This window comes from Macaca nemestrina, chromosome 15 (assembly GCF_043159975.1).
Source record: "Macaca nemestrina isolate mMacNem1 chromosome 15, mMacNem.hap1, whole genome shotgun sequence".
NCBI lineage: Eukaryota > Metazoa > Chordata > Mammalia > Primates > Cercopithecidae > Macaca > Macaca nemestrina.
Window position 1 is genome coordinate 93,018,857 of NC_092139.1, and position 27,713 is coordinate 93,046,569.

Here is a 27,713-nt window from a genome sequence, read left to right on the forward strand (position 1 = left end):
CTAATGTTTAATGTGAGCTAAATGTTCAGACTTTCAATTGAGATGTTTTCTGTTTAAAGTGAATGAAACTTGTAGTTGTAAATATGCCATTACTTCTATAGTTGTAGTAGTGGCAACTGACTTAATAATTTAAAGTTGCACATATGAAATAAAAGAAATACGACACAACATTTTTAAAGTTTTGTGTAGGCCTGGTGCGGTGGCTCACGCCTGTAGTCCCAGCACTTTGGGAGGCCGAGGCAGGTGGATCACCTGATGTTAGGAGTTTGAGACCACCCTGGCCAACAGGGCGAAACTCCGTCTCTACTAAAAATATAAAAATTAGCCAGGCATGGTTAATTTTTGTCTCCTGGATGACAGGTGGATGCCTGTAGTCCCAGCTACTCAGGAGGCTGAGGCAGGAGAATCGCTCGAACCCAGCAGACAGAAGTTGCAGCAAGCCGAGATGGAGCCACTACACTCCAGCCAGGGCTACAAGAGTGAAACTCCATCTCAAAATAAATAGTTTTGTATTAAATGTGAAATGCTTAACCAACTGGAATCACTCTGCTTGAATGAACTTAATAAAATAACCGCAGTACCTTTGATTGATATGCACACTCATTATTTGCCTAGTCAGAAGTTTTTGGATGGTCTGCTTCCAGGGAGAAATATCGACTGCACTGATTACTGGTGAGTGTTGTTGGGCCAGAAGTGTCGGATGCTCAGATTGGAGTCGGCAGAGGCTTTGCCAGTTCCTCAGGAATTATTTTTATGTTCGGGATGCAAGATCCTAGGAAATTACAAAAAAGATAGCTGTTGAAATCTTACAGGCAGAAGACCATAGGTAAATTAGTAATACTTGACGCACAGATCAAACTTTTTTTTTTTTTTTTTGAGATGGAGTCTTGCTATGTCGCCCAGGCTGGAGTGCAGTGGTACAATCTGGGCTGAGTGCAATCTCTGCCTCCTGGGTTCAAGTGATTCTCCTGCCTCAGCCTCCCAAGTAGCTGGGATTACAGACATGGGCCACCACACACGGCTGATAATTTTATATTTTTAGTAGACATAGGGTTTTACCATGTTGGCCAGGCTGGTCTCAAACTCCTGACCTCAGGTGATCCACCTGCCTCAGCCTCCAAAAGTGCTGGAATTACAGGCATGAGCCACCACGCCCTGCTCAGAGATCAAACTTTTGATCCAATTTTTTTACCACCTGCTTAGTACAGCCACCTGAATCAGAGTTAGTCCCTACAGAGAGAGAGACTTTCTTTTTGAGATGGGGTCTTTGTTACCTAGGTGGCAGTGCATTGGCATGCTCATGACTCACTGCAGCCTTGACCTCCAGGGCTCCAGTGATCCTCCCACCTCAGCCTCCCAATTATCTGGAACCACAAGCACACATCACCATACGGGGCTAATTTCTAAAAGTTTTTTGTAGAGGTGGGGTCTCCCTAAGCTGCCCAAGCTGGTCTTTGAACTCCTGCCCTCAAACTATCCTCTTTGGCCTCCCAAACTGTTGGGATTACAGGTGTGATCCACTGTGCCTGGTCCTCCTAGAAAGACCTTGCAGTGTGGGTAGCACTTAAAATGGAACGGACTGATGTTATAGGCAAATGCCTTTCTTTAGATGAGAATGTAGAAAGGAAGCAGAGCAGACTGCCAAAAGCACAGAACCTGGTGCCTAATGAATGGCCTGGATTCAAATCCTATGAGAAGTTGTGCATACCTAGGAATGTTATATAAATCTTTCTGCTTCAGTCCCTGTTCTGAGATACACAAATGTTAGGCCGAGCACGGTGGCTTATGCCTATAATCCCTGCACTTTGGGAAACCGAGGCAGACGGATCACCTGAGGTCAGGAATTTGAGACCAGCCTGATCAACATGGTGAAAACTCGTCTCTACTAAAACACAAAAATTAGCCGGGCGTGGTGGCAGGCACCTGTAATCTCAGCTATGTGGAGGCTGAGGCAGGAGAATGGCTTGAACCCAGAAGGCAGTGGTTGCAATGAGCCGGGATCCGTTCATGGCACTCCAGCCTGGGCGATAAGAGTGAAACTCTGTCTCAAACAAAAAATAAATGTTAATATGGTCCCTCTTACGATACAAGGTTAACATTGAATTCAGGGTAAAGCCTTAAGAAGACTGGTACCAGCCCGGAGTGGTGGCTCAGGCCTGTAATCCCAGGACTTTGGGAGGATGAGGCAGGTGGATAATGAGGCAGGTGGATAATGAGGTTAGGAGATCGACACTATCCTGGCTAACACGGTGAAACCCTGTCTCTACTAAAAATACAAAAAAAGTGAGACCCTGTCCGGGGAAAGAAAAAAAACTTCACAGGGGGAAGTCTATATGCATAGGTTGGGGAGTTCCTGCTCTCTGGTGTCACACAACGCACCCTTCTACCCTACCTAGACTGGCGTGGGGTGATGCCGACCCTGAGGCTGATCATCCCACACTGACTGGCAGGGGGCGCTAAAACAGCCTTTTCTGTCCCACATGTTGCGCATGCGTATTCTCATCGCAGACACTGCATGGAGTGCGTGGCGTGGCGTCCGGAATGAGTAGGAAAGCGGCTCCGGTTCCTTCAGGACGCGCTTTAGGGGGCACCGCGGCGGTTTGGGGACGACTTGGAGCCCCGTCCTAGGGAGAAAACAGCTCCTGTCTGTGGCCCTGACTGCTTAGGCGGGAGCTGTGCGCGGCTCAGCTTCTCCGGGGCATTGTTTTCTACGCGGTGAGTACAGAAGCTTGGTTCCTCCAATGTTCCCTTTATTCTCATCTTCTCCATAGTTTTCCTCTTTTCTAGTATTCTGGTATTTGTCTTACCACGAGTTTTGTTCCCCTGAGGGCTTTTGAGGGTGGCAAGTGTAGCAGACTGTGGTATTTTTGGGGTTTGAGGACTTTTTCTGAGGGAACCTGTCCCGTATAGATGGGGAGAGAGGAAAGCCCCAGGAGGAAGGGGAAGCCCGGCCCAGGTGGGATTTGGGACCAGGCCTGGTGTTCGGTGCCTCCTGTCCAGGCTTCATACAGAGGAGAAAAGATCCCAGCGGCCTCCAGGATTTGATGAAATTTTAAATTTGCCTTCGCGCCACCGGGACACATCGGGACCCCCCCCCCCCCCCCCCGGCTTTCAGAGAAACCTGTGTCCCCTTCAGTCCCTCTGGTCACGACCACCGGGGCGGGGAGGTACTCCCGGGTGCGAGCCTGACGGGGAGTTGTCCCTGGTGACGGGGAAGCTGAGCACCTGGTTCTCTCTATGCTGCTCAGTGTTATGTCCCCTGTGCAGAAATGTCCATGCTGGGTCCCTGCCCACTTTGGGGTTGATGATCTTGTTATTGCTGTTGAGCACTGTGAAGGTATTGCATATTTTTTGTAACAGTCCCTTAGGAGATACATACTTCCCCCAAAATTTTTCCCCAGTTGTAGGATTCCTTTTCATTTGGTTCATTATTTTCTGTACCGAAGTTTTTCAGTTGGATGTAGCCCCACGTGGTTGTTTTTGCTTTTGTTACCTGTGTTTCGCTTTCCCAATTTAAAAGATAAATATATTCACAAGCCATTCCATTCTCGATGAGGTTTTACTCTCTGCCTTTTTTTTTTTTCGTTTTCTCTTGCTGCATTTCCAGCCTGTGAGCCTAGGTGCAAGTTGCCCCAAAACTTAAGTGCTCTACCATCCCCCACCCCCTTTTTTCTTACAGACGATGATGATGATCTATAATTTCAAGTCTTGTGTTCAGGTCTTCAATCCATTTCGAGTTGATTTTTGTGTATTGTATACCAGAACGGTCGTATTTCATTCTTTTTCGTATAAACATCAGTTTTCTCAAAACCGTTTAATGAAGAAAATCCTATCCCCCATTGAGGCTTTGTGATCTCTGATACTGTTTTCATTTGCTTTGGGGGATATACCCAGTAGTGGGATTGCTAGATCGTATGGTAGTTTGCATTTTCAATTTTTTGAGGAATTCACTTTTTTTTTTTTTTTTTTTTTTTGAGAGGGAGTCTCACTCTGTTGCCCAGGCTGGAGTGCAGTGGTGTGATCTCAGCTCACTGCAGTGTTTGCCCCCCGGGTTCAAGTGATTTTCCTGCCTCAGCCTCCTGAGTAGCTTGGACTATAGGCACATGCCCACCACGCGCGGCTAATTTTTTGTATTTTGAGTAGAGATGGGGTTTCTCTGTGTTACCAGAATGGGCTTGATCTCCTGACCTCGTGATCTGCCTGCCTTGGCCTCCCAAAGTGCTGGGATTACAGACCTGAGCCACTGCACCTGGCCTACAACTTTTTTCCATAGTGTATATCCTAATTTATCTTTACACCAACAATGCATGAGATTTTCCCTGTATCCAAATCCACACCAGCATTCTTTTACATTTTTAAGATATTTTCAGTAACATTTATTCCAGTAGGTGTGGGATGGTACCTGGATGTGGTTATGGAGTACATTCTTTTCTAATGAATAGTAATGTTGAGGACCTTTTCTCTTACGTGTTTGTGCATTTTATGGCATTTTTGCAGCGATGTCAATTCAGGTTTTCTGCCTGATTTCAGTTTGGATGTGTATTTTTTATGCTATCTGGTATTTCTTTTTTTCTGTGTACATGTTTGATAACAACCAGTTATCACTTCTATGATTCCCTCCTATTTTCTCATAATCTTTCTCTTTTTTGAGACAGGTCACTCTCACCCAAGCTGGAGCACCGTGGCACATCACAGGACCATGTATATTGGAATATTGGCTACCTACAGCTTTGCAGCGCTATTTGATATCAGGAATTGTGAGTCCTCCAACTTAGTTTGTATTTCTCAGGGTTCCTTAGATGTTCAGGACTATTTGTGGTTCCATGTTAATATTAACATTGTGTATTTAAACTTTTTTTTTTTTTTTGACGGACTCTTGCTCTTTCGCCAGGCTGGAGTGCAGTGGCGTGATCTCGGTGACTGCAACCTCCACCTCCTGGGTTCAAGCGATTCCCCTGCGTCAGCCTCCTGAGTAGCTGGAACTATAGGCGTGTGCCGCCACACCTGGCTGATTTTTTTTTTTCTTTTGTATTTTAGTAGAGACGGTGTTTTATCATGTGTTGGCCAGGATGGTCTCTATCTCTTGACCCTGTGATCCACCTGCCATGGCCTCCCAAATTGCTGGGATTACAGGCGTGAGCCACCGAGTCCACCCATCCCCACCCCCACCCCCTACCCCCTGGCTTTTTTTTTTTTTGAGATGGAGTCTCATTCTGTCAAGAGGCTAGAGCACAATATCATGACTTCGGCTCACTGCAACCTCCGCCTCCTGGGTTCAAGTGAGTCTCTTACCTCAGCCTCCCAAGTAGCTAGGACTACAGGCATGCGCCACCATGCCCAGCTAATTTTTGTATTTTTAGTAGAGACGGGTTTCACCATGTTGGGCAGGATGGTCTCGATCTCCTGACCTCCTGATCTGCCCGCCTTGGACCCCCAAAGTACTAGGATTATGGCGCGAGCCACTGTGCCTGGCCTATACTTCTTAAATGTTTTGTCTATAATAAAGCACATAAACAGAGGGTATACTGGGACTTTTTTTTCCTCATCTGAGACTCTTGTTTTTGTTTCTGTCTGTTTTGAGACAGTCCTGCTCTGTTGCCCAGGATGGAGTGCAGCAGCATGATCTTGGCTTACTGCAACCTTTGGCTTCCGGGTTCGAGTGATTTTTGTGCCTCAGCCATCCTAGTAGCTAGAATTACAAGTGTGTGCCACCATGCCCAGCTGATTTTTGTATTTTTTAGTGGAGACGGGGTTTTGCCATGTTGGCCAGGCTAATCTTGAACTTCTGGCCTCAAGCAGTCCGCCCACCTCAGCCTCCCAAGGTGCTGCGATTCATGCTGACACATGAGTCACCTCGCCCAGCCTCATCTGGGATATTTGGATACGTGTGTATTTTTGGTGATGATCAAATCAGGGTACTTAGCATAACTATTCCCTCCTACAGGTGTTAATTTCTCTGTGGTGAGAACACTCAAAATTGTTCCCTTCTGACTTTTTTGAAAAATTCAATATTGTAACCAGAGTCACCCAGCTGTGGAACAGGACACTAGAATGTGTTCCTCCCAACAAACTAACTTTGTTTCCATAACCAATCCCTCCTATCTCCCCTCCTTCCCCAGCCTCAGGAGACCACTCCTGTTCTTTCTGCTTCTTGAAGGTTAAGTTTTTGGATTCAACATAAGCGAGGTCATGCAGTGTTTGTCTTTCTGTGCTTGGCTTATTTTAACAGAATGTTTTCTAGGTTTGTTGGTGCTGCCCTAAATGAAAATTGTATTTTTTTTTTTTATGGCTGAAGAGTATATCATTGTATATATGTACTACATTTTCTTTATCCTTTCATCTGTGGGTGAACAGGTAGGTGGCTTCCATCATCCTAGCTATTGTGAATAGTGATGGAATAGACATGGAAAGGCAGATGTCTCTTCAAAATACCAATTTGCTTTGACTGTATAGCTAGTAGTGGGATGAATAGATAGTATAGTACTGGACTTTGAGTTTTTTGAGGAATCTGCAACTGCTTTCCATAGTGTATGTAGTAATTGACCCTCCTATGAACACTTCTTTTTTCCTGGAAATTCACACCAGCTTTTGTGTTTGTATTTTTATTTCTCATATTCATTTCAAATAAGAGATGCTTTTTATGGTTTTGATTTCCACTTTTTGCAGAAGTAGTAATGTTAACCATGTTCTGTAAAGATAGAGTCAGTCTTATAGACCGAAAAATCTATTCCGGCTCTTTGCCCAATTTTGGTTCGGTTACTAGTTTCTCTTTTGTTTAGTTTTTTTGCTAGTTACTAGTGTTAGTAGCCTGTGCCTTTTGTAAAACAAGGCCTTATCAGCTGTATGTTTCCCCAAACTTTCTTCTCATCTTTGCGATGCTGGTTTTGTTTTGTTTTTTCTCTGCCCCCTCCCCACGATGGAGTCTTGCTCTGTCACCCAGGCTGGAGTGCAGTGGCACAATCTCAGCTGACTGCAGCTTCCACCTCCCAGGTTCAAGCAATTCTGTGGCCTCAGCCTCCTGAGTAGCTGGGATTACAGGCACGCACCACCATGCATGGTCTAGGATGTCTTCTCTCTGGATTCATTTGTTCTCTCCTGCGCAGAGGCTCTAATGTTGTACTTAGTCTCTCATGTTTGCATTTGCATTTGTTAGCAGTGATTTCAGTGTGCCATCCAAAAAAGATCGTTAAGCCATTTTATTGTCTATGCATGTTTTCCCCCTAATTTTTCCTTTTCTTTTTTCTTTTTGCAACCTGTGTACACAGGGTCAAGTTTCCCCCAAACATACACTTATCCCATGTTATCTCCTTGGAGTGTTTTGCTTTCAGGATTGAATTTAACTGTTCAATTTATTTTTTGTAAATTTTTGTGTATTGGGCAGCATGGGGGTGCTATTTCAGTCTTTTGCACATGACTTACCCAGTTTTTTCAATTGTCGTGCCTTTGGTGTGATTTTGAAAAATGTGTGCCCTAAATACAATTTTGGGTTGATTACCTGGCTGCCTCATTTTGTCCATTCAGTTGTCTTTCTATGTTTATGCCAGTCCATGATTGCCTGGATAACTGTAGGTTTTGTCTATCATCCACCTATCTGTCTATAATATATCCTAATCCTGTTATGTATTTACTTTTTTTAAGACAGGTTATCGCTGTGTCACTCAGGCTGGAGTGCAGTGGTACGATGTTGGCTTATTGCAGCCTTGAACCTTCCATGCTCAAGTGATCCTCCCTTCTCAACCTCCCAAGTAGCTGGGACTACAGGTGTGCACCACCATGCCCCACTAATTTTTTGTACTTTCTGTAGAGGTAGGGTTTTGCCATATTGCCCGGACTTCTCTCGAACTCCTGGTCTCAAGTGATCTGCCTGCCTCAGCCTCCCAAAGTGCTGTGATTATAGGCAGGAGCCACTGTGCCCGGGGCAACCCTGTTTCTTTTCTTTTCTTTTTTTTTTTTTTTTAGATCAACTTTTATTTGGATTAAATTGCAGGCTAGTTACATGTGAACCTTTGACATTGAGGCTTGTGGTCATTGACCACATCACCCAAGCAGGGAGCAAAGTGCCTGTCAGGTGGTTCTTCCGCCCGCACCCCCTTTCTGCCTCCTTTTTTCATCTGATAGTCCCCAGGGTCTATTGTTTGCATCTTTATGTTTGAATGTATTCACTGTTTAGCTCCCACTCATAGTGAGAACATGGAGTGTTTGGTTTTCTGTTCTTGCCTTGATTTGCTAAACATGATAATCCCCAGGTCTATCCACGCTGCTTAGGACAGAATTGTGTGTTCTTATGGCTGCGTAGTACTTTGTGGTGTGTATGCACCACATTAAAAAAAAAAAATCAAATCCACTGTTGCTGGTCACCTAGGACACTTCCAAGTCTTTGTTCTTGTGAATGGCACGGCCATGAATGCAGGAGAGCATGTGTCTTTTTGATGGAAGGATTTGTTGTCCTTTGGGTAGATACCAAGTAATGGAATTGCTGGGTCTGATGGTAGTTCTGTTTTAAGTTCTTTGAGAATCTCTACACTGCTTTCCACAGTGTGAACCTTTTTTCACATTCCCGAAGAGTGTAGCAGTGTTCCCTTTCCTCTGCTGCCTCACCAGCATGTTTTAATTTTGGAAAAATGGCCATCTGACCAGTGTGGGATGGTATCTCATTGTGTTTCCGAGTTGCATTTCACTGATTAGTGAGGTTGTGCATTTTTTCATGTCAGTTGGGCACTTGAACGTCTTTTTCTATTTTTGAGACAGTATCTCACTCTTGCCCAGACTGGAGTGCAGTGGTGCGATATTGGCTCACTGCAAACTCCGCCTCCCAGGTTCAAGCGATTCTTCTGCGTCAGCCTCCTGAGTAACTGGGATTACAGATGTCTGCCACTATGCCCAGCTAATTTTTGTATGTTTTAGTAGAGATGGGGTTTCACTATATTGCCCAGGCTGGTCTCGAACTCCTGACTTTGTGATTCACCTGCCTCGGCCTCTCAAAGTGCTGGGATTAAAGGCAATGAGCTAACATGCCTGGCCAGTGTTTTTGTAGTTTTAGTAGAGATGGAGTCTCACCATGTTGGCCAGACTGGTCTTGAACTCCTGACCTCAGGTGATCCACCTGCCTCAGCTTCCCAGAGTGCTGGGATTATAGGCGTAAGCCATGGTGCCCAGCCCCTTGACAACTGTTTCTCTAAGGACCCTTTGCTAAAGGAGAATTGCTGGATCAAGGCTACTCTTCCAAAAGAGGATAATAAACATTTCCTCTTTCGTTAATAACTTAGATTATTCCTCTGAACAGCCGTTACTGCACATTGCTGAAATGTTTGCCTCTGCACTGGCTGGCCCCAGAATGCTAATCATTTTGAGATTTGTGTTTTCTTTCTTCTGTTTTCTGCCTTCCTCTATTAGCCATGCCTGACCTGAAGGCCATCCCTCCCTCTTTAACGTACTATTTTTCTTCTAATGTGGATCTACAAAACCAGAGTTTGGGCAGAGTCTAACAACAGGGACAAGAGAAGAAACACATCCAAAGAGAGGGGTTTGGGCACAACAGAGGGGTTCTGGGGTCAGTTCTCAGTGGTGAAGGCTGACTGTGCATCTCTCTCCCCAGCTCCACTTGCAGCCGTGCCATAGCTTGAAATCTGCCACAGTGGGAGCATTTACACCATGGAAATTGGCAAACGCTGCAAATCAAGAGTGTTAATTTTTGTTTTGTTTTTTGAGAGTTGGCTGTTAACTTACCAGTATACTATTGGCTTTAGTGCATGGCCTCTATATGTTGGTATTTGTTGCGGTCCGTTATTTAGACCGCCTTCTTATTTCTTAACTGTGTTCCAGGTGGTTAAAGGCAACATAGCACTGAGTTCTGGATAACTGGGGGGACTGTGCGCTTGGATTTGCCGTGCTTAAGGTTCGGGTGGGGCTACTACATCTTGCCGGGTTGGGCAAGAGTGAACCCCAGGGGCCAATGTGAGTAGCCAGGATCCTGCCATAGGAAGCTTGGAGTGGAACTGACCTGCCCCCTTTCTCTCTGTCTCCATGGCAGCTGGGTGGGCTATGAACAGGCCAACTGCAAGGGCGAGCAGTTGGGACTCGTGGACCAGCAGCCAGAGGACGGACTGCCTCAGCTCCCTGAGGCCCATCAAAGTGGTGAGCCCCCTGCCATTCTATTTCCTCTCTCTGCCCATCATCCTACTTTCTGTCTTTGCCACCTTGGAGCCGGAGGTCCTGAGACCAGGAAGGAGCCTGCCCCTCTAGCATTGTGCCCCTTCTGATTGGTGAGGAACCTCCTCCCTGGGTGACCTTGCAAAAGTCATTTTACTTCCCTGAGCCTCAGTTTCTTCATCTGTAAAATGGGCATATTGGTATCTACTGTCCTGAGATTCCAATGTGCTTATTAGCTTGAGGGTTTTCACACTGCGCAACTCCAGGGGGCTCCAATCACGAGACTATGAAATGCTCCAGAGGGCACCATTCACATTCTATTTTACGTGGTTGGTGCCCCCCACCCCGCAGGGTTGGGCAACTCCCATCACAGAGTCACTGCTCAATAATCAGTAGCCATTAGAAATACAAGAAATTCTGAGTTCAGGACTGGAGGAGAAGGTGGTTTAGCTCTTCTTCAAGACTCGTGCCAGTGTGAGTTTTCAGTGCTTCTGAGATCCCGATTCTTACTAGTGTGTGAGTGTGTAAACTGTCGGGGAGGGGACAGGGCCCATCACTGCTCAGTTACACTCCCAAACCCTCCAAGCCCAGTCTAGCTCCTCCCAGGACCTACTGGAAGGTTGGAGAACACTGGACTTCACATCCCACAGACCCAGGTTGCCATGTTGGCTGTGCTGCTCCCAGCTCTGTGACCTTGAGCACGTCATTTGACCTCTCTGTGCCTTGTTTTTCTTGTCTGCCAAATGGCATAATTATGAGTGTGCCTGTGTGTGTGTGCCTGTGTGTGCATGTGTGGGTGTGCACTTGTGAGTGGGTGGTAGATCATAGCTGCCATTTATAAAAGAGAAACTTGAGGCATAGGAGGAAAAAATGACATTTCAGAATCAAATATTCCCCAAAGTGTAGCATTTCAGAGTGTCTGTTACATGAAAATGGCCCAGTAGAAACTTAACAAATGGCTGCGATCCAACAGCAGTTGTCATAGACACGTGGTAGGTGCACTGGGCAGAGAGTGATGTGTGGGACATGCGGATCCCAACTCTGGGGCATGAGCATGGGGTGGGAAGGCCAACCCTGGGCCCCGTCACCCATACTCACTTCCCCACATCCTCTGCCAATAGGACAGCCAAGAGCACAAGATCATCCTCTATGAAAACCCCAACTTCACCGGGAAGAAGATGGAAATCATAGATGACGACGTCCCCAGCTTCCACGCCCACGGCTACCAGGAGAAGGTGTCATCTGTGCGGGTGCAGAGTGGCACGTAAGCGCATTGCCAGCCCTGGCTTACCCTGCCCCAGGAACTGAGACTCTGGGGTCCTAAGTCCTGCTCTGCTCTGTGTACACTGGTGATCTTGCACACATCAGTGTACTCTGCTGACCTCTGGCTTCCCACTGGAAAGTAAATGGGAATTCTCTGCCCACAGGGAATTCTGTGCCCCTGAATTTCTCTCTAGAGCTGCCTTTGGGGAAACGGCCTTTGGAGTGGAGAAACCTTGGCCTTTACCTCAGCCCCAGTGAGCAAGACATGTATGTCAGAGGGGCACGTTGAGGCAGAGGGAGGATTAGGTTGAGGCAGGAGGGAAGGAATGAGTTGAGTAGTCTGAAAGCTGTGAGAAGCAGGAGGACCAGCCCATGCTGCCTTTGACCGCATGTGTCCCTAAGTTTGGGAACAGGAGGTGTCATTTTCCTCTGAATTGAAGTTCCTGGGCACATCGACCCTGGCCATCAGCAATGGGGGATTTCTCATGGTAAAAAATTTGGATTCCATGGGGGGTCCACAGATGAGCTTTGGGCAGCGGTATGCTGAACAGCTTATACCAGCTTGTAAAATCTTTTTTTTTTTTTAAATTGAAATGGAGTCTTGCACTGTCACCCGGGCTGGAGTGCAATAGAACAATCTTGGCTCACTGCAGCCTCCGCCTCCCAGGTTCAAGCAATTCTTCTGCCTCAGCCTCCCAAGTAGCTCCAATTACAGGTGCCCACTACCAAGCTCAGCTAATTTTTTGCATTTTTAGTAGAGACGGGGTTTCACTGTGTTGGCCAGGTTAGTCTCAAACTCCTGACATCAAGATCTGCCCGCCTTGGCCTCCCAAAGTGCTGTGATTACAGGCGTGAGCCACTGCGTCCAGCCTGGAACCGACTCTTACATTTTCAGAATTTGTGTGAACTGGTTGACTAATCATTGGTAGCTTGAAACCAGCCACAGTGGGTGCATTTACAGCATAGAAATCAGCAAGTGCTACGAATTAAGGCTCTTTCCCCCCAACAGAACCAGTTTAGCCAAACATACTGGCTTCTTGGGGTTTGTCAAACTCCTAAAGTGGTGTGCAAAGTTCTGTGCTCCTGTTCCCCTTCATTCCCTCATTCCCTTCATTCATTCATTCATTCATTCATTCATTCGTCAGTGCTGTCATATGCCAGGCATTGTGTTAGGTGCCCAGAGTGAAGGAGATTAAAGAGATCTGGCTTCTGCTCTGTGTAGCCAACAGTCTAGAAGGGGCAGCTGTTAATAATTTAAGAATCCACATAAGTCTAAGCTACTTCCTTGAAGAAAAGATTCTTGAGCTGAGATCTCAAGGAACAGTAGGAATTGCGGGGGTAAAGAGGCCAAGCAAGAGCGTCCCAGACAATGAGAGCAGCATGTGCAAAGGCCCTGTGGTGCATGTGGGGGGAGCCTGGTAGGTCTGAGAAACTCTACAAAGGCCACTGGCTGGAATGCAGAGATGTGGGAGCATAAGAATGCGAAGGTAGTGCTGGATATGTCCATAGAGACTGGCCAGGCAGGTCCTTGCAGGCCAGGCCTGTGTGACATTTTCTGGAGAGAAGACCAGTACTTTCATTAAGTAGCCCCTGGAACCTCTTTTCATCAGAAGACCCCTGGAACCTCCCCCAACTCTTTGGCCTTGCAGCTGGGCTTGGAGGTGGAATAGGAGTGGATGGAGATGGTTCAAAGGTCTGACTTATTCTAAACTTCAGTGAGCTTAAGATACCACCCCCTTGCTCTGACCCCAGTACCAGGCCTTCAGTCAAAATTTGCTTCAGGAGGCAGTGAGCTCCCCATTAAGAGAAGGAAGAAAGCAGAGGCTCAGTGCTGGAAGGGTGGGGTGGAAAGGGTGTCCTGCTTACTCCTGGGAAGTGGCAATGGTTGGGAGGCTTCACCCTTCCTAGTGGTTTATGGATGCTCTCTCCCCTCGCTTCTCTCGTTTCTCTTCCTGTTCCCCCGGTTCACCCACCCCTCACCTCTGGTCCTGCAGGTGGGTTGGCTACCAGTACCCCGGCTACCACGGGCTGCAGTACCTGCTGGAGAAGGGAGACTACAAGGACAGCAGCGACTTCGGGGCATGTCACCCCCAGGTACAGTCCGTGTGCCACGTCCGCGATATGCAGTGGTACCAATGTTGGCGCCTTCCACTCCTCCAACTAGTGCCCTCCCTACCATGCCTTCTTCCCAGGACCCAGGCCTGCTGCCCAGGAACCTTCCAGACCAACCAGAGAGTGAGTGAAGTATGACTTACAACTTGTCTGCTGTGGGTCTTTGATTTCCCCTGGCAGCTGGGGGGTGTGTGTGTGCGCGTGCACACGCGCGCCTGTGTGTGTGTGTGATAGAAATAAGAATTGGCAAGTATCTGGGCTAGGAATAGGGCAACAGAACCCTTAGGGAGTCTTATGGTTCTTTGCAGCTGCTTAGCTCTTAACTGTGTGACCTTGGACACAGTACCCAACCTCTCTGACCTTTGTTTCTTCACCTGACTTGCAATTCCCTTGCCTCTTTTTTTTTTTTTTTTTTTTTTTTTTTTTTTTTTTTGAGACGGAGTCTCGCTCTGTCACCCAGGCTGGAGTGCAGTGGCCGGATCTCAGCTCACTGCAAGCTCCGCCTCCCGGGTTCACGCCATTCTCCTGCCTCAGCCTCCCGAGTAGCTGGGACTACAGGCGCCTGCCACCTCGCCCGGCTAAGTTTTTGTATTTTTAGTAGAGACGGGGTTTCACTGTGTTACCCAGGATGGTCTCGATCTCCTGACCTCGTGATCCGCCCGTCTCGGCCTCCCAAAGTGCTGGGATTACAGGCTTGAGCCACCGCGCCCGGCCTTTTTTTTTTTTGAGACGGAGTCTCGCTCTGTCACCCAGGCTGGAGTGCAGTGGCCGGATCTCAGCTCACTGCAAGCTCCGCCTCCCAGGTTCACGCCATTCTCCTGCCTCAGCCTCCCGAGTAGCTGGGACTACAGGCGCCCGCCACCTCGCCCGGCTAGTTTTTTGTATTTCTTAATAGAGACGAGGTTTCACCGTGTTACCCAGGATGGTCTCGATCTCCTGACCTCGTGATCCGCCCGTCTCGGCCTCCCAAAGTGCTGGGATTACAGGCTTGAGCCACCGCGCCCGGCCTCCCTTGCCTCTTGAGTGACTGGCTGGTCTTGGGATCCCTGAACATTTGTGATCTGCCTGCCTCAGCCTCCCAAAGTACTGGGATTACAAACATGAGCCACTGCACCCGGCCAGCCTTGAAGAAATTATTTCTAATCCCCAGTCACAAAGAAATTCCCTAATACATTTATTTCTCTAAACTTTTTAAACATTTGCTCTTTACATTTGCGTTCTTAATCCTTCTGGAGCTGATTCTTGTATATGGTGTATGGTAGAGATTCAGTGTTTTGTTTTTGCAGCGCAGTCACCTTGCTGTCCTATCCCCTTCCCCACAGATGGGGTGATTTTATGGGCTGTCTTTTCTGTTCCTGTAGTCTGTGTATCCCTGCACTCTTGCCACATTGTTAACGACTATTGCTTTGTAGTCAGTGTTGAGGTCCCTAAAACGGGGGCCCTCAAACCCTGGGCCTCCCAGGGCCTGAAATGGGGGTTGCACAGCAGGAGGTGGGCATTACAGCCTGAGCTCCGCCTCTTGTCAGACCAGTGGTGGCATTAGATTCTCACAGGAGTGCAAATCCTATTGTGTGAACTGCACATGCAAAGGATCTAGGTTGCATGCTCCAATGAGAATCTAATGTCCGCTGCCCACAGCCCGTGAAAAATTGTCTTCCACAAAATCGATCCCTGCTGCCAAAACATTTGGGGACCACTGCCCCATAACATGATTCTTTAGGAATGTTTTAGATGTTCTTTCCCCTTTAGGACTCCATTTAGAAGCGTTCCCTCACATTTGGAAAAGTGGAAAACCTTGTTGAATGAGCCAAAGTGGTTAAAATGATTATCATAAAGGTAGAAACCAGTAAGTGCTCCATATACACCGTAGAATACTATGCAGCCATAAAAAAGAATGAGTGCATGTCCTTTGTGGAAACATGGATGAAGCTGGAAACCGTCATTCTCAGCAAACTGACACAGGAACAGAAAACCAAACACCACATGTTCTCACTCATAAGTGGGAGTTGAAAAACGAGAACACATGGACACAGGGAGGAGAACATCGCACACCCAGGCCTGTCGGGTTGGGGGGCAAGGAGAGAGCATTAGGACAAATACCAAATGCATGCAGGGCTTAAAACCTAGACGATGGGTTGATGGGTGCAGCAAGCCACCATAGTACATGTATACCTATGTAAGAAACCTGCACGTTCTGCACACGTATCCCAGAACTTAGAAAAAAACAGTTAAGTGCTCAATAAATGTTACTGTTATCTATTTCTTCATTCTTCAACCAATACCTACTGCGTGCCTATTTGGATACTTGGCTTAGTACCTGGGTGATGAAATAATCTACAACAAACCCCCATGACACGAGTTTATAACAAACCTGCACATGTACCCCCGAACTGAAAAGTTAAAAAAACAGAATCCACACAAGTCTAAGCTACTTCCCTTGAGGAAAAGACTCCAGCTGAGATGAGATCTGAAGGAAGAGTAGAGGTTGCAGGGCTAAAGAAGAGTGTCCCAGATGAGAGCGGCATGTGAAAGGCCTTGTGGTGGGAGGAGCCTGGTAGCTCTGAGAAACTCCACAAAGGCACGGTGGTGGCTGGAATGCTCAGAGATGTGGGGGCACATGGAAAACCTTGTTAAAGTGGTTAAAATGATTATCATAAAGGTGGAAACTAATAAATGCTAAATAAATGTTACTCTCATCCATTTCTTCATTGATTCTTCACCCGATACTTGGTGCCTATTTCACTTCTGGAACTGGGCAGAGTAGGGGTACAAAGTAATAGATTCTACCCCTAGAAGCTCTCACTTAGGGGGGTGGGGGTGATTGTAATAGTTTGAGAGTAGAGCAATGGTGATTATTATGGATTGAATGAGAACCTCTCAAATTCATATGCTGAAATCCTAATCCTTAGTACCTTAGAGAATGTGACCTTATTTGTAAACTGGGTCATTGCAAGTGCAATTTTTTTGAAGCGCTACGGTCTCTACTGTCCAGGCTGGAGGGTGGTGGTACAATCATAGCTCACTGCATCCTCCAACTCGTGGGCTTTCAAGTGATCCTGTTGCCTCAGCCTCTGGAGAAGCTGAGACTGCAGGCGTGCATGACCACACCTCTCTAATTTTTTATTTTATGTAGAGATTGGGGGGTGGGGGGCGGACTCACTGTGTTGCTCAGGCTGGTCTCCTGGTCTTAAGCAATCATCCCATCTCTGCCTCCCAATGTGCTGTGACTGCAGGTGTGAGCTACCATGCCTGGCCAAATGTAATTAGTTATAGTAGTGGATCATACTGGAGTAGGGTGGGCCCCTAATGGAATGTGACTGGTGTCTATGAAAACGGGAAACTTGGAGAGAGCCATGCACACAGGGAGAATGTCATGTGAAGATGATGCTGGGGTGATGTTTCTGCAAGGCAAGAAGTGCCGCAGATTGTCGGCCACCCAGCAGAAGCTAGGGGAGAAACGAGTGTCACTTGCAGCCTCCAGAGGGACCCGACCCTGCCAATGCCTTAACCTCGGACTTCCAGCCTTCCTGGGGACTTCCTAGAGAGTACGCTGCCCGTCCCCTCTCTTCCTCCCCCTCTTTCTCGCGTGAGGAGTGCTCTGTTCGTGTCCCTACTCACCTCCCCTGGGGGCCTACAGTTTCCTCCTGCGGTCTCTGCAGGACCCGGCCGATTCTTCCAGTCGTCAAGGCTCCACTTCCTCCTGCAGCCACTAGGTGTCAGCAAAGCGTCATCCTCGGGGCTCCCGGCTGGGCGACCAGAGCTGCGCAGGCTCTGAAGGGCGGGCAGCCCAAGCTTGGCGGGGCCACCGCACCTCCTCACCCTCAGTAGGGGAACTGAGGCTCAGCCCGGAGCCCGAACAGTGTGGCCCAGAGTCCCATGTCTTTGCTTTCCAAAACTCGGGAGGGGGAGAAAAAAAAATCCAGCAACCGTTCTTTGCCTTAGGAAGGTGATTCCAAGATTTCAAGGCCCTTTCTCACCCATGATGTCACTGGAAGCCACGGAGCAAAACCCCAGTCCCGCCACTTGGGCATCTGACAGACCAACCACTCCGTGCTTCGGTTTCCTTTAAAATAGGAGCAATAATGCCGCTCAGAGGATTGCGGTGAAGAGTCCAGAAGATGACACTTAACAAAGTTTAGGGCAGAGCCAGTCACACCGCAAGGCCCTGGGTAAAAGCACAGTGTGAGAAGTGGCTGTGGGGGCTGGGGTGTGGGCAAGGAAGGCTCCCGGGAGGAGTCGTCTTGGGTTTTGTAGGAGGAATAGGAGTTTGCCAGATGGCCTGGACGGAAACACCTTCCATATGTTCATTTACCAGTTCACTTATTCATTCCTGTCACAAAATTACAACAAATTTAGTTTAAAGGCCTTAATTGACTTTTTTTTTTTTTTTTTTTTGGAGATAGAATCTCACTGTCGCACAGGGTAGAGTGCAGTGGTGCGATCTCAGCTCACTGCAACCTCCACCTCCCAGGTTCAAGCAATTCTCCTGTCTCAGCCTCTGGAGTAGCTGGGACTACAGGCACATGCCACCATGCCCGGCTATTTTTATTTTTGTATTTTTAGTACAAAGGGGGTTTTGCCATATTGGTCAGGCTGGTCTTGAACCCCTGACCTCAGGTGATCCACCCGCCTTGGCCTCCCAAAGTGCTGGGATTACAGGCGTGAGCCACCGCACCCAGCCTTTAATTGACTTCTATTTGCCGTTGTAGAATTGAGCAACAACATCTCATTCTGTAAAATAGAATTATGTGTCCAGATGAGTTGAACAGAAGAGGTTTACAGACAGCAATGGGCAGAAGGAAGAAGATAGAACAAAAAAGCAGAATGGTCCTTTCAAAGTTACTTTCCCTGTAAAGGTTAAATCCTAGGGAACTTCGTTCTCCTGCCGGCTGAAACTGGAAGGCTGGGCAAACACCTTGGTTTGGGCTTGCTGGTGTGGCATGTCAGCACGAGTCACTCCATTTTGATTTGGTCAGTGGGGCCTAGGGCAGGAGCTCAGTCCAAACCAATGGTCTCTTATAAATTTGAGCGCTCCCATCTTCCTCCTGCCGCCCTTGCTCTGCTTCTGTCGTCTTCGCCCTTTTCCTGTTCCTCCTGGTCCTCTGGTTTCTCCTGCTCTGCACCCCCACTTTTCTCCAACCTCCACCTTCTCTCCTTCCTCTCCTCACTCATGGCCCCAGATGCAGCCACTCAGCCAGGCCCCAGCGTCACCCCCTAGCGTGATGGGGTGGAGGGACGGGCAGCTGGAGCAGGTGGGCTTATGAAGGTGGACAGACCACTGTCTCTAAGCAGCTGCGGAGGGCCTGCCTGTCCATCTGTAGGAGCCTTGGGTTTCAGGGGAACTAGTTCCTGGTGTTGGAGAGCTGGACTCAGCAGCCAGACTAGGCCCTGGGAAGTGGGCTGGAGTCTGGCAGAAATGGGGAGGAAGCCACAGGGCAGCCCTAACAGGCAGTGGAAACAGCCCCAAGCCAGGCAGTGGAGCCAGAGGCCCCCGAAGTCAGGCAGGGCTAGAGTCAAGTCCCAGATCTCCTACTCATTGACCCTGTGATGGCAGGCAAATGAGCTTACCTCTCTGAGACTCTGTTTCCTCATCTAACCAAGGGCTATGGGGTTTTTACCCCATTGGTAATTCTCAGACACCTGGTCACCGACCTGACACGAAGTAGTTGCTCAATAAATGACAGCCTAGTTGCCTTTTCGCTCTTCATTCATTCATTGAATAGTGATTGGGGACTCTCTCCTGTGCTGCCTGCTGCTCCAAAGCAAAGGAGCCTGCCTGTCAAGCCTGCCTTGTCACTTGCCAGGAACTCCTGCTCCCTCCTAGGGCAGCCCCTGGTTAATGGAGCTGAGAGAACGCAAGATGCTGAGCTGTGGGGTGTGCACAAGAACCGGGAGGGAGGCTTTATGAAAATCAGGGTCCGGGTGCAGCCCCAGGCCAGGTCAGCTCACAGTGGGCAGGCAGGTGAAACTGGAGGAAATTGGAGAGACAGCAGGAGGGAGGGGGAAAAGGTAAAACCTTTCGCCACCTCCTCAATGCCTATAAAGGTCTGAAGCTTGCTCAAAGCTAAGAATTTTAAACCCAAACTCAGACATCAGCCAATACTAAATGTTTGCAAGGCTTGGAGAACAAAAACTCTAAAGCGCTTCTGCAGTGATGTACACTGGTGCCATCACTTTGCAAAAATTAGAATTTGAGGCCGGGCGCGGTGGCTCAAGCCTGTAATCGCAGCACTTTGGGAGGCCGAGACGGGCGGATCACGAGGTCAGGAGATCGAGACCATCCTGGCTAACACGGTGAAACCCCGTCTCTACTAAAAAAATACAAAAAACTAGCCGGGCAAGGTGGCGGGCGCCTGTAGTCCCAGCTACTCGGGAGACTGAGGCAGGAGAATGGCGTAAACCTGGGAGGCGGAGCTTGCAGTGAGCTGAGATCCGGCCATTGCACTCCAACCTGGGCGGCAGAGCGAGACTCCGTCTCAAAAAAAAAAAAAAAAAAAAAAAAAAAATTAGAATTTGACAGATTCTAGTAATGTTGAAGATGCAGAAATCTGGAGGCCCAGCTATTTCTTCACTGGGTGTTTACCCTGGAAAATCTCTCCCACATCTGTACAGGAGATAGGCTCAGGATGCTCAGAGCAGCGTTGTCTGCACTAGCAAAAAACTGGAAACAACTTACATGTCCGTGAGAAGGAGAATGAGTAAATAATCAGCATGCAATAATATTATCATGCAACAGACAAAAGGGATACACAAGACCTTATGTATTCAACATGGGCATATCTCAGAAACATTGCCGGAGGTAAAAAACAAAAACAAACCAAAAAAAACAGGCAAGTTACAGAACAATATTTGATGTTTATAAGAATGTTTTTAAAACACAAATTATCTGCAGTGAAGGATTAGTTTTTGTATTTTACTATTTTTGACCCCTTATGGACTGAAAAGTTAGTAGAATATAATAAAAATGACCAGAAATGCAGAATGAAAAATACAACAAACATCCCCAATTTAAAATTTTTATATTAACAATTAAAACAGACTGTCAAATTATTAAAAGTCGTCTTCTTTTTTTTTTAAGAGACGGGTTAGTAGGGGGGCGTCTCACTATGTTGCCCAGGCTGGTCTTGAACCCCTGGCCTCAAGAGGTCTTCCTGCCTCAGCCTCCCAAAGTGCTGGGATTACAGGGGTGAGTCCACCACGCCCAGCCAAAAGTTTCTAATCTTACTGTCAGTTTCTGTGTTTATCTCATCGCAGATTGATAACAAACAATTACCACCGACCAGACTTTGAGTAGGTGTTGGCAAACTTTTTCTGTAAAGAACGAGGTAGTAAACAGTTCACATTTTGGGGGACAATATGGTCTCTGGCAACTACTCAACCCTGCTGGCATCACATAGAAGCAGCTGTAGGTAAATGAATGGGTGAGGCTGTACCTCTGTAAAACTTTATGTCCACTGAAATTTGAATTTCATTGTCATGTATTAACACAAATATTTTTGTTACCTTTTTACATTTTAAAATTTATTTACTGATATTTTAGGGGGTAGATGTGATATTTTGATACACATACACAATGTATAATGATCAAGTCGGGGTAATCAGGATACCCATCCCCTCAAACATTTATCTTTTATCTTTCCTTTGTGTAGGGAACATTACCCAACACAATTTTTCTCTTCTGGATATTTTGAAATCTGTAAGACATTATTGCTAACTATAATTTCCTTGTTGTACTATTGAATAAAAGAACTTTTTTTCTTTTCTTTTTTTGAGGCAGGGTCTCACTGTGTCGCCCAGGCTGGAGTGCACTAGCGTAATCTTAGCTCACTGCAACCTCCGCCTCCTGGGCCCAAGCAATTCTCCCACCTCAGCCTCCTCAGTAGCTGGGATTACAGGCACACACCACCACGCCTTGCTAATTTTTGTATTTTTTTGTAGAGACAGCGTTTTGCCATGTTGCTCAGGCTCATCTCAAACTCCTGAGCTCAAGTGATCCACCTGCCTCTGCCTCCCAAAGTGCTGAGATTACAGGCATGAGCCACCATGCCCGGCCTGAATACAGAACTTATTTCTTCTATCGAACTGTATTTCTGTACCATTATCTAACTTCTCTTTCATTCTTCCCTCCCCACCTTCCCTTCCCAACCTCTGGTAATCACCAATCTACTCTACCTCCGTGAAATCTACTTTTTAAGCTCCCACGTATGAGTGAGAACACACCTATTTCTAATCCTTTGATTTTTTTCCCCAACTATTTAAATATGTAAAAACTATTTGTAGCTTGTGGGTTGTATAAAATGAAGTATTGGCCAGGTTTGTCCTACAAGCCACGGTTTGCTGACCTTTCCTTCAGCTTATCCAGCAATAGACATAAATCAACGTAATCTTTGTTTCTTTTTTCAGGAAGATTTAACATAGCTGCTGTCCAATTTTCTTTTTTAAACAAAATGCTAATGATTTTGATTGAGTTACATAATTTTTTTTAAGTATGCACATAGAAAAAAGACTGGAAAACATGCCAGATTATTAAAAAATGTTGAATTTGTGGTATGGGCCATTTAGGCAATTGCTACCATTTGCTTTATGTTTTTCTGTATTATTATTATTTTTAATTTCCAGAAAGTTTCTCTTTTCATCATCGTGAGTTCTGGAAGGGTGCTGTGTTCTGTCCCTCTCACTCCTGACTGGCAGTGACTCTAAAAAACCCCCCACCCGTGAGGAGGCCTTGGAAAGTAGAAGTGGAGATGTGGTCACTGCTCTCAGGGGAGGCTGAAAGCGCAGTCATCAGCCCTGGGAGGGGGTTTCTGCACTTTCTTGGCCATCTCTGACCTCTGGGGTGTTTCACGTTTTTCTGGCAAACAGGATCATTCTGTGGAGTGAGTCTCAGGACCTTGGGATGGGGGAACAAAACTTTCTTGCTTTTTTGGTGCCCCCTGGGTGAAATAAGAAAACCACTAGGGGTGAGTCTTCAAAGCAGAGACAACCCAGGTGAGCAGAGTGGTGGGGAGGGTTTAAAAAAAAAGGTGGAGAGGAGGAGCACTTTCTGTCAGATAAGACCTCATCCAGTGGGGAGAACCATGCCTGCTCAGGATGGGATGCCGGCCTCAGAATCCCCTGGGACGTGGACTCCACCCCACCCATCTTCTTCTACAGCAACGGAATTGGTTTCTATCAAGGTGGGACCGAGGTGCTGGGCAGGTTGACCATCACCTCCCAAGTGATGAAGCAGCTGGCTGGGGATGTGGATGGGAAGGAGCTCACAGGCTGCCCGAAGCTCCTCCCAGCACGAAGCTGAAAACCAGACCCTTCTGCCCCTAAGAGGCTGTCGAGTGCTTCCTGACTCCTCTTGTGAGAAAAGAGACTCAGCGAAGCAGGGTTAATATTAGTGAGTCCCCAAAGGTATTCCCAGCTGCTCTGAAGCTGTGGTTCTCAGCGTGTAAACCACAAACCAGCATCACTGGCATCACCTGGGATCTTGTTGGAAACGCAAGTTCTGATCAGGAACCGTGGCTCAGGCCTATAATCTCAACACTGGGAAACTGAGGTGGGAGGATCGCCTGAGGCCGGGAATTCGAGACTAACCTGGACAACATGGTAAGACCCCATCTCCATAAAAAATAAAAACTTAGCTGGGCGTGGTGGTGCACACCTGTAGTCCTAGCTACTCAAGAGGCAGAGGTGGGAGGATAACTTGGGCCTAGGAGTTCAAGGCTACAGTGAGCTATGATCTCGCCATTGACCTCCAGCCTGGGCAAAAGAGTGAGAACGTGTCTCAATAAATAAATAAAAAGAAATGCAAGTTCTCGGTCCTACCCAAACCTACTGAATCACAATTTGGAAGGGAGGGGTGTCCAGCGATCTTCGTTTAACAAGCCCCTCTCAACTGTAAACCCAAGTTTAAGAACCATTGCTTTGCCAAGATAGGGTCTTGCTATGTTGCCCAGGCTGATCTTGAACTCACGTGATCCTCCTGCCTCAGCCTCCCAAAGTGCTGGGATTATAGGTGTGAGCCATTGCATCTGGCTACCATTGCCTTTGGGTTTTGTATTTCTTTAAATTGTTCACCTTTCTGCATCTTTCTTTCATTAAAATAAGTGGGTGATATGTTCATTTTCCAAGACCAGTTTATAGTTAATGCTGCTGCTTCATAGAGTTATTTTTTTCACTAAAGAAGGCAACATTGAGTGGATTGAGCATACATTTTCTTTCTCTCCATTAATCCAGGAATTAGGAAACATCAACCAGGTGGCTCACGCTGCCATTTCCTGAGAGAGCAGTTTCTGTCCAAAAGATTGGTCCACATATTGGTCAAATCCTCTTTTTCTTCCAGGCATGCTTTATATTCATCATTATTATATATTCAGGAGGCAAACTGTATTCTTCTTTCTAGAGACAGGGTCTCACTCTTGCCCAGGCTGGAGTGCAGTGGTGCCATCACAGCTCACGGAGCCCTGATCTCCTGAGCTCAACTGATCCTCCTGGTTGAACCGCCCATGTAGCTGGGACTACAGGTGTGCATCATCATGCCCTGATAATTTTTTGTTTTTATTTTTTGTAGAGGTGGGGTCTTGCTCTGTTGCCCAGGCTGGTCTCAAACTCCTGGGCTCAGCTCAAGCAATCTTCCCGTCTTGGTCTCCCAAAGCGCTGGGATTACAGGTGTGAGCCATGGCACCCAGCCTTCAATTTTTCTTTAACGTTGGTTTCTCTGTTAGAATGAAAGCTCAGTGAAGCACATCTTGTTCGCCATTGCGTCACCGTCACCGCCACCGCGTACCATGACAGGCTAACAGGAGGCATTTATTAAGTGATTGCTGGCTGATTTCCTCACACTCCAACCTATCACCACCTGTGGCTTACTCCCATTTTCTACGGGAGCCCCTGAGGCTCAGAAAGGGGGAGATGATTTGCTCAAGGCCATGCTGGTGGAAAATGAAAAAGCTGGGTTTGAACCCAGGGCTCTATCCCACCCAGGGTGGTCAGCCTCTCTGGCTTTCCTTGTACCATGGCACTCCAAAACCTGCTCCAACCATGCTGGAGGCCTCTCTCCTGGCTGTCCATGGTCACTGCACAGCTCTGTGTACAGAGCCTGTCTCGTGCTGGGCTGGCGGGAGGTGAAGTTTTTGAAGCTTCCAGTACTGGAAATGTTGGTGGGCAGGGCACCCTGACCCCAGCTTTAAAAATAGGAAGCCTGAAATAGCTCTTTCTGGGCCTCCCCCTTGCTCTGGTCTTTGATGCTGCCGGGGTATTCTAGGCTGAGAGTCCCGGCGTCTTGTGGCTGCTCTTGACAGCCTCTGTGAGGAATCCAGGCTGGAAGCTAGGCCCAGGTCGGAGCCACAGTCCACCACAATAGTGGCTTCCTAAAACCAAATCTTTGCTCCGCATCTCGAGTGGGGGAGTTGATTGGTGGTAGACACAGGCATCTGGGAGCCTTGGCAGGGCAGCCCTGAAGAAGAACCTAAAAGAAGAGTGTATGATTTCTTCATGCAGCTCTCCTGAACTTCCATCACCCATTTGAGCTCATGAATTTGTTAAATTCACACACTTCTCACCAATCCCCTGATCCAGGCCTGCATTCTGTTTTGTTCACACAACGCCAGCAGCCTTCTCACAGGTCTGTCTGCACTCCCTCTGTTCCCCTACAAATCCCACGCAGAAGTCAGAGGGATCGCAAAATGCAAATCTGATCGTGAGACCCTCCTGCTTAAACCTGCCATGGCTCCCCTTCACCCTCTGGATACAAATTCTAATTACTGACTCACAAGACCTGTGTGAGCCAGCCCTTGCCTTGTCTTTTCAGCTTCCTACCATGTAAATAAACTTTTTTTTTTTTTCTGTCCTGTGTACCCTTGATGAGTCCTCCAGCCACAGGACTCTGGCACATGCTGTTTTCCTGAAACACATTTTTCCTTCAGCTTACCTAATTATCCCCATCAAGAGACAGAGTCTCGCTCTGTCATCCAGGCTGGAGTGCAGTGGCGTGATCTCGGCTCACTGCAGCCTCCACCTCCCAGGTTCAAGTGATTGTCTTGTCTCAGTCTCCCAAGTAGCTGGGATTACAGGTGCACACCACCATGCCTGGCTAATTTTTGTATTTTTTAGTAGAAGCAGGGTTTCACCATGTTGGCCAGGCTGGTCTGAAACTCCTGACAGATCAACTGATCTGCCTACCTCGGCCTCCCAAAGTGCTGGAATTACAGGCGTGAGCCACACCTGACCTAATTATCCCCCTTATGCAGGCTTCAAATCTCAGCCCAGTGTCCTCCCTGGCTTCAATGGCCAGGCCAATCCTCTGATGTGTAATTTTCTGCTGTGCTCACCTCTCTTTGGAAGCCCTAATCGCACATGTTGCTTTATATGTATTTGTTTAGTTCTTTGATTTCATTTCCATCTCTCTTCCTAGGCTCTATGAGGGCAAGGGCCAGGCCTAATTTTTCATTCAGTATATCCACAGAGCACAGTATGTAGTTGAGGCTTGATAGGTATTTATTGAATGAATGAACGATCTAATGAATGAATGAGTGGTCAAACCCAGAGACTAGGACTTGACTAACAGGAAAGCCTCCTTAGAATTAGTCATGTCCAAGCACGAGGCCATGGAGACACCTGTTACGCTAATGAAAATCAAGGACTCAGATAAAAAGCTTGTCTTGTTCTCTCCACATGTGCTGATTTCTTCAGCTGAAAACAACTCATGGTTCAGGCACAGATGCTTCCCCCTCCTTGAATTAGTGACCACCCCCATTCCTCCCTTCCAGAGCACAGACTCTAGAATCTGTTACAATAACTCTTTAGAACTGCGTGTCTTAACCAACCTCGTCTCAACATTCTCATCTGGAAACGGTGCATGTGGCTTGCTTGGCAGGAGATGTGGCCTGCAAAGTGAGGAATCCATAGCCTGGTGCCCAGGTGCTGTGTAAAAACATAATTTCTCCATTTTTAAACTTGTAATGCTTTCTTCTACCTTGGGTACTACCAGAACGCTCCAATCATCTCAGTCTTGAGAGTGTAAAGAAAAGTATCCAATAAATGCTTTCATTCTAGGCAGGGCTACTCATTCTCAACTTCACCACTTATTTATTTATTTATTTATTTATTTATTTATTTATTTATTTATTTGAGACAGGCTCATATCACCCAGGCTGGGGTACAGTGGCACCATCAGTGTTCACTGTAGCCTCAGCCTCCCTGGGCTTAGGTGATCCTCCTGTCTCAGCCTCCTGAGTCTCTGAGACCACAGATGCACCACCATGCCTGACTTTTTTATTTTTTGTAGAGATGGGGTTTCGCCATGTTTTCCAGGCTCATCTCGAATTCCTGAGCTCAAGCGATCTGCCTGCCTCGGCCTCCCAATCAACTTCACCACTCTCGATGTGTGGTCGGGGCTGCCCGGTGCACTGTAGGATATTAACTGCATCCCTGGCCTCTACCAGCCGGTTGGCCAGTAGCAACCCCCAACACGTGATGACCAAAAATGTTTCCAAACATTGCCAGGTATCTCCTGGGAGCAAAATCACCCCAGGTTGAAAACTGTAGGGAATTAGGGATATTCATACTAGGGATAAGTACATTTCCAAAGAGGATAGTGGATGGGGTCACCAGTGGGATTTCCAGCAGGATTGTAGACAGGGAGGTGAAAATTTAGGACAAAATATGCAAAAAAGCAGGTGTTTGCCTCCACCTTCTATATGAGACAGACTCAGATAAACTGTCAGGGATGAAAGGGATTAAATTTCCCATTTTATAGATGGGAAAGTAGAGGTCCACAGGGAAAGGTTTTGTTATTGGTCAAGCAGTGAGACCTGGGTGCATAAACACACCCATATAAAAGCATATGCATGTAATATGTACATATGTATTAGATAAATATTTGACATGTATTATATGTAGCAACTCTATTAGAAATGTAGAACTCTTGAGGCCAAGACTTTGAGACCAGCCTGGCTTATGTTGTGAAACCCTGGCTGTACAAAAAATACAAAAATTAGCTGGGCATGGTGGTGTGCACCTGTAGTCCCAGCTACTCGGGAGGCTGAAGCACAAAAATCTCTTGAACCTGGGAGGCAGAGGTTGCAGTGAGCCGAGATCACACCACTGCACTCCAGCCTGGGTGACAGAGCGAGATCCTGTCTCAAAAAAAAAAAAAAAAAAAAGGATATGGGGTCACAAATAGGAAAGGAATTTTTTAAGGT

The 27,713-nt window shown here is 47.2% G+C and overlaps 1 protein-coding gene across 7 annotated transcripts in view; it reads left to right on the forward strand.

Moving 5' to 3' along the window:
- Positions 1-2,480: 2,480 nt before the first annotated feature.
- LOC105495708 (beta-crystallin B2-like) overlaps positions 2,481-27,713 on the forward strand; it is a 104,307-nt gene continuing 79,074 nt past the window's right edge. For 2 of the 7 annotated variants that reach the window (XM_071080309.1, XM_071080308.1), the window contains exons 1-6: positions 2,484-2,715; positions 4,656-4,757; positions 7,639-7,761; positions 10,031-10,134; positions 11,271-11,413; positions 13,407-13,506. In XM_071080309.1, the coding sequence (XP_070936410.1) occupies positions 4,700-4,757; positions 7,639-7,761; positions 10,031-10,134; positions 11,271-11,413; positions 13,407-13,506 (528 nt within the window). In that variant the 5' untranslated portion in view covers positions 2,484-2,715; positions 4,656-4,699. Of the gene's footprint in view, positions 2,716-4,655; positions 4,758-7,638; positions 7,762-10,030; positions 10,135-11,270; positions 11,414-13,406; positions 13,648-27,713 lie in introns of those variants that run through there. The other 5 variants (XM_071080305.1, XM_071080303.1, XM_071080304.1 and 2 more) reach the window with 5 other exon arrangements.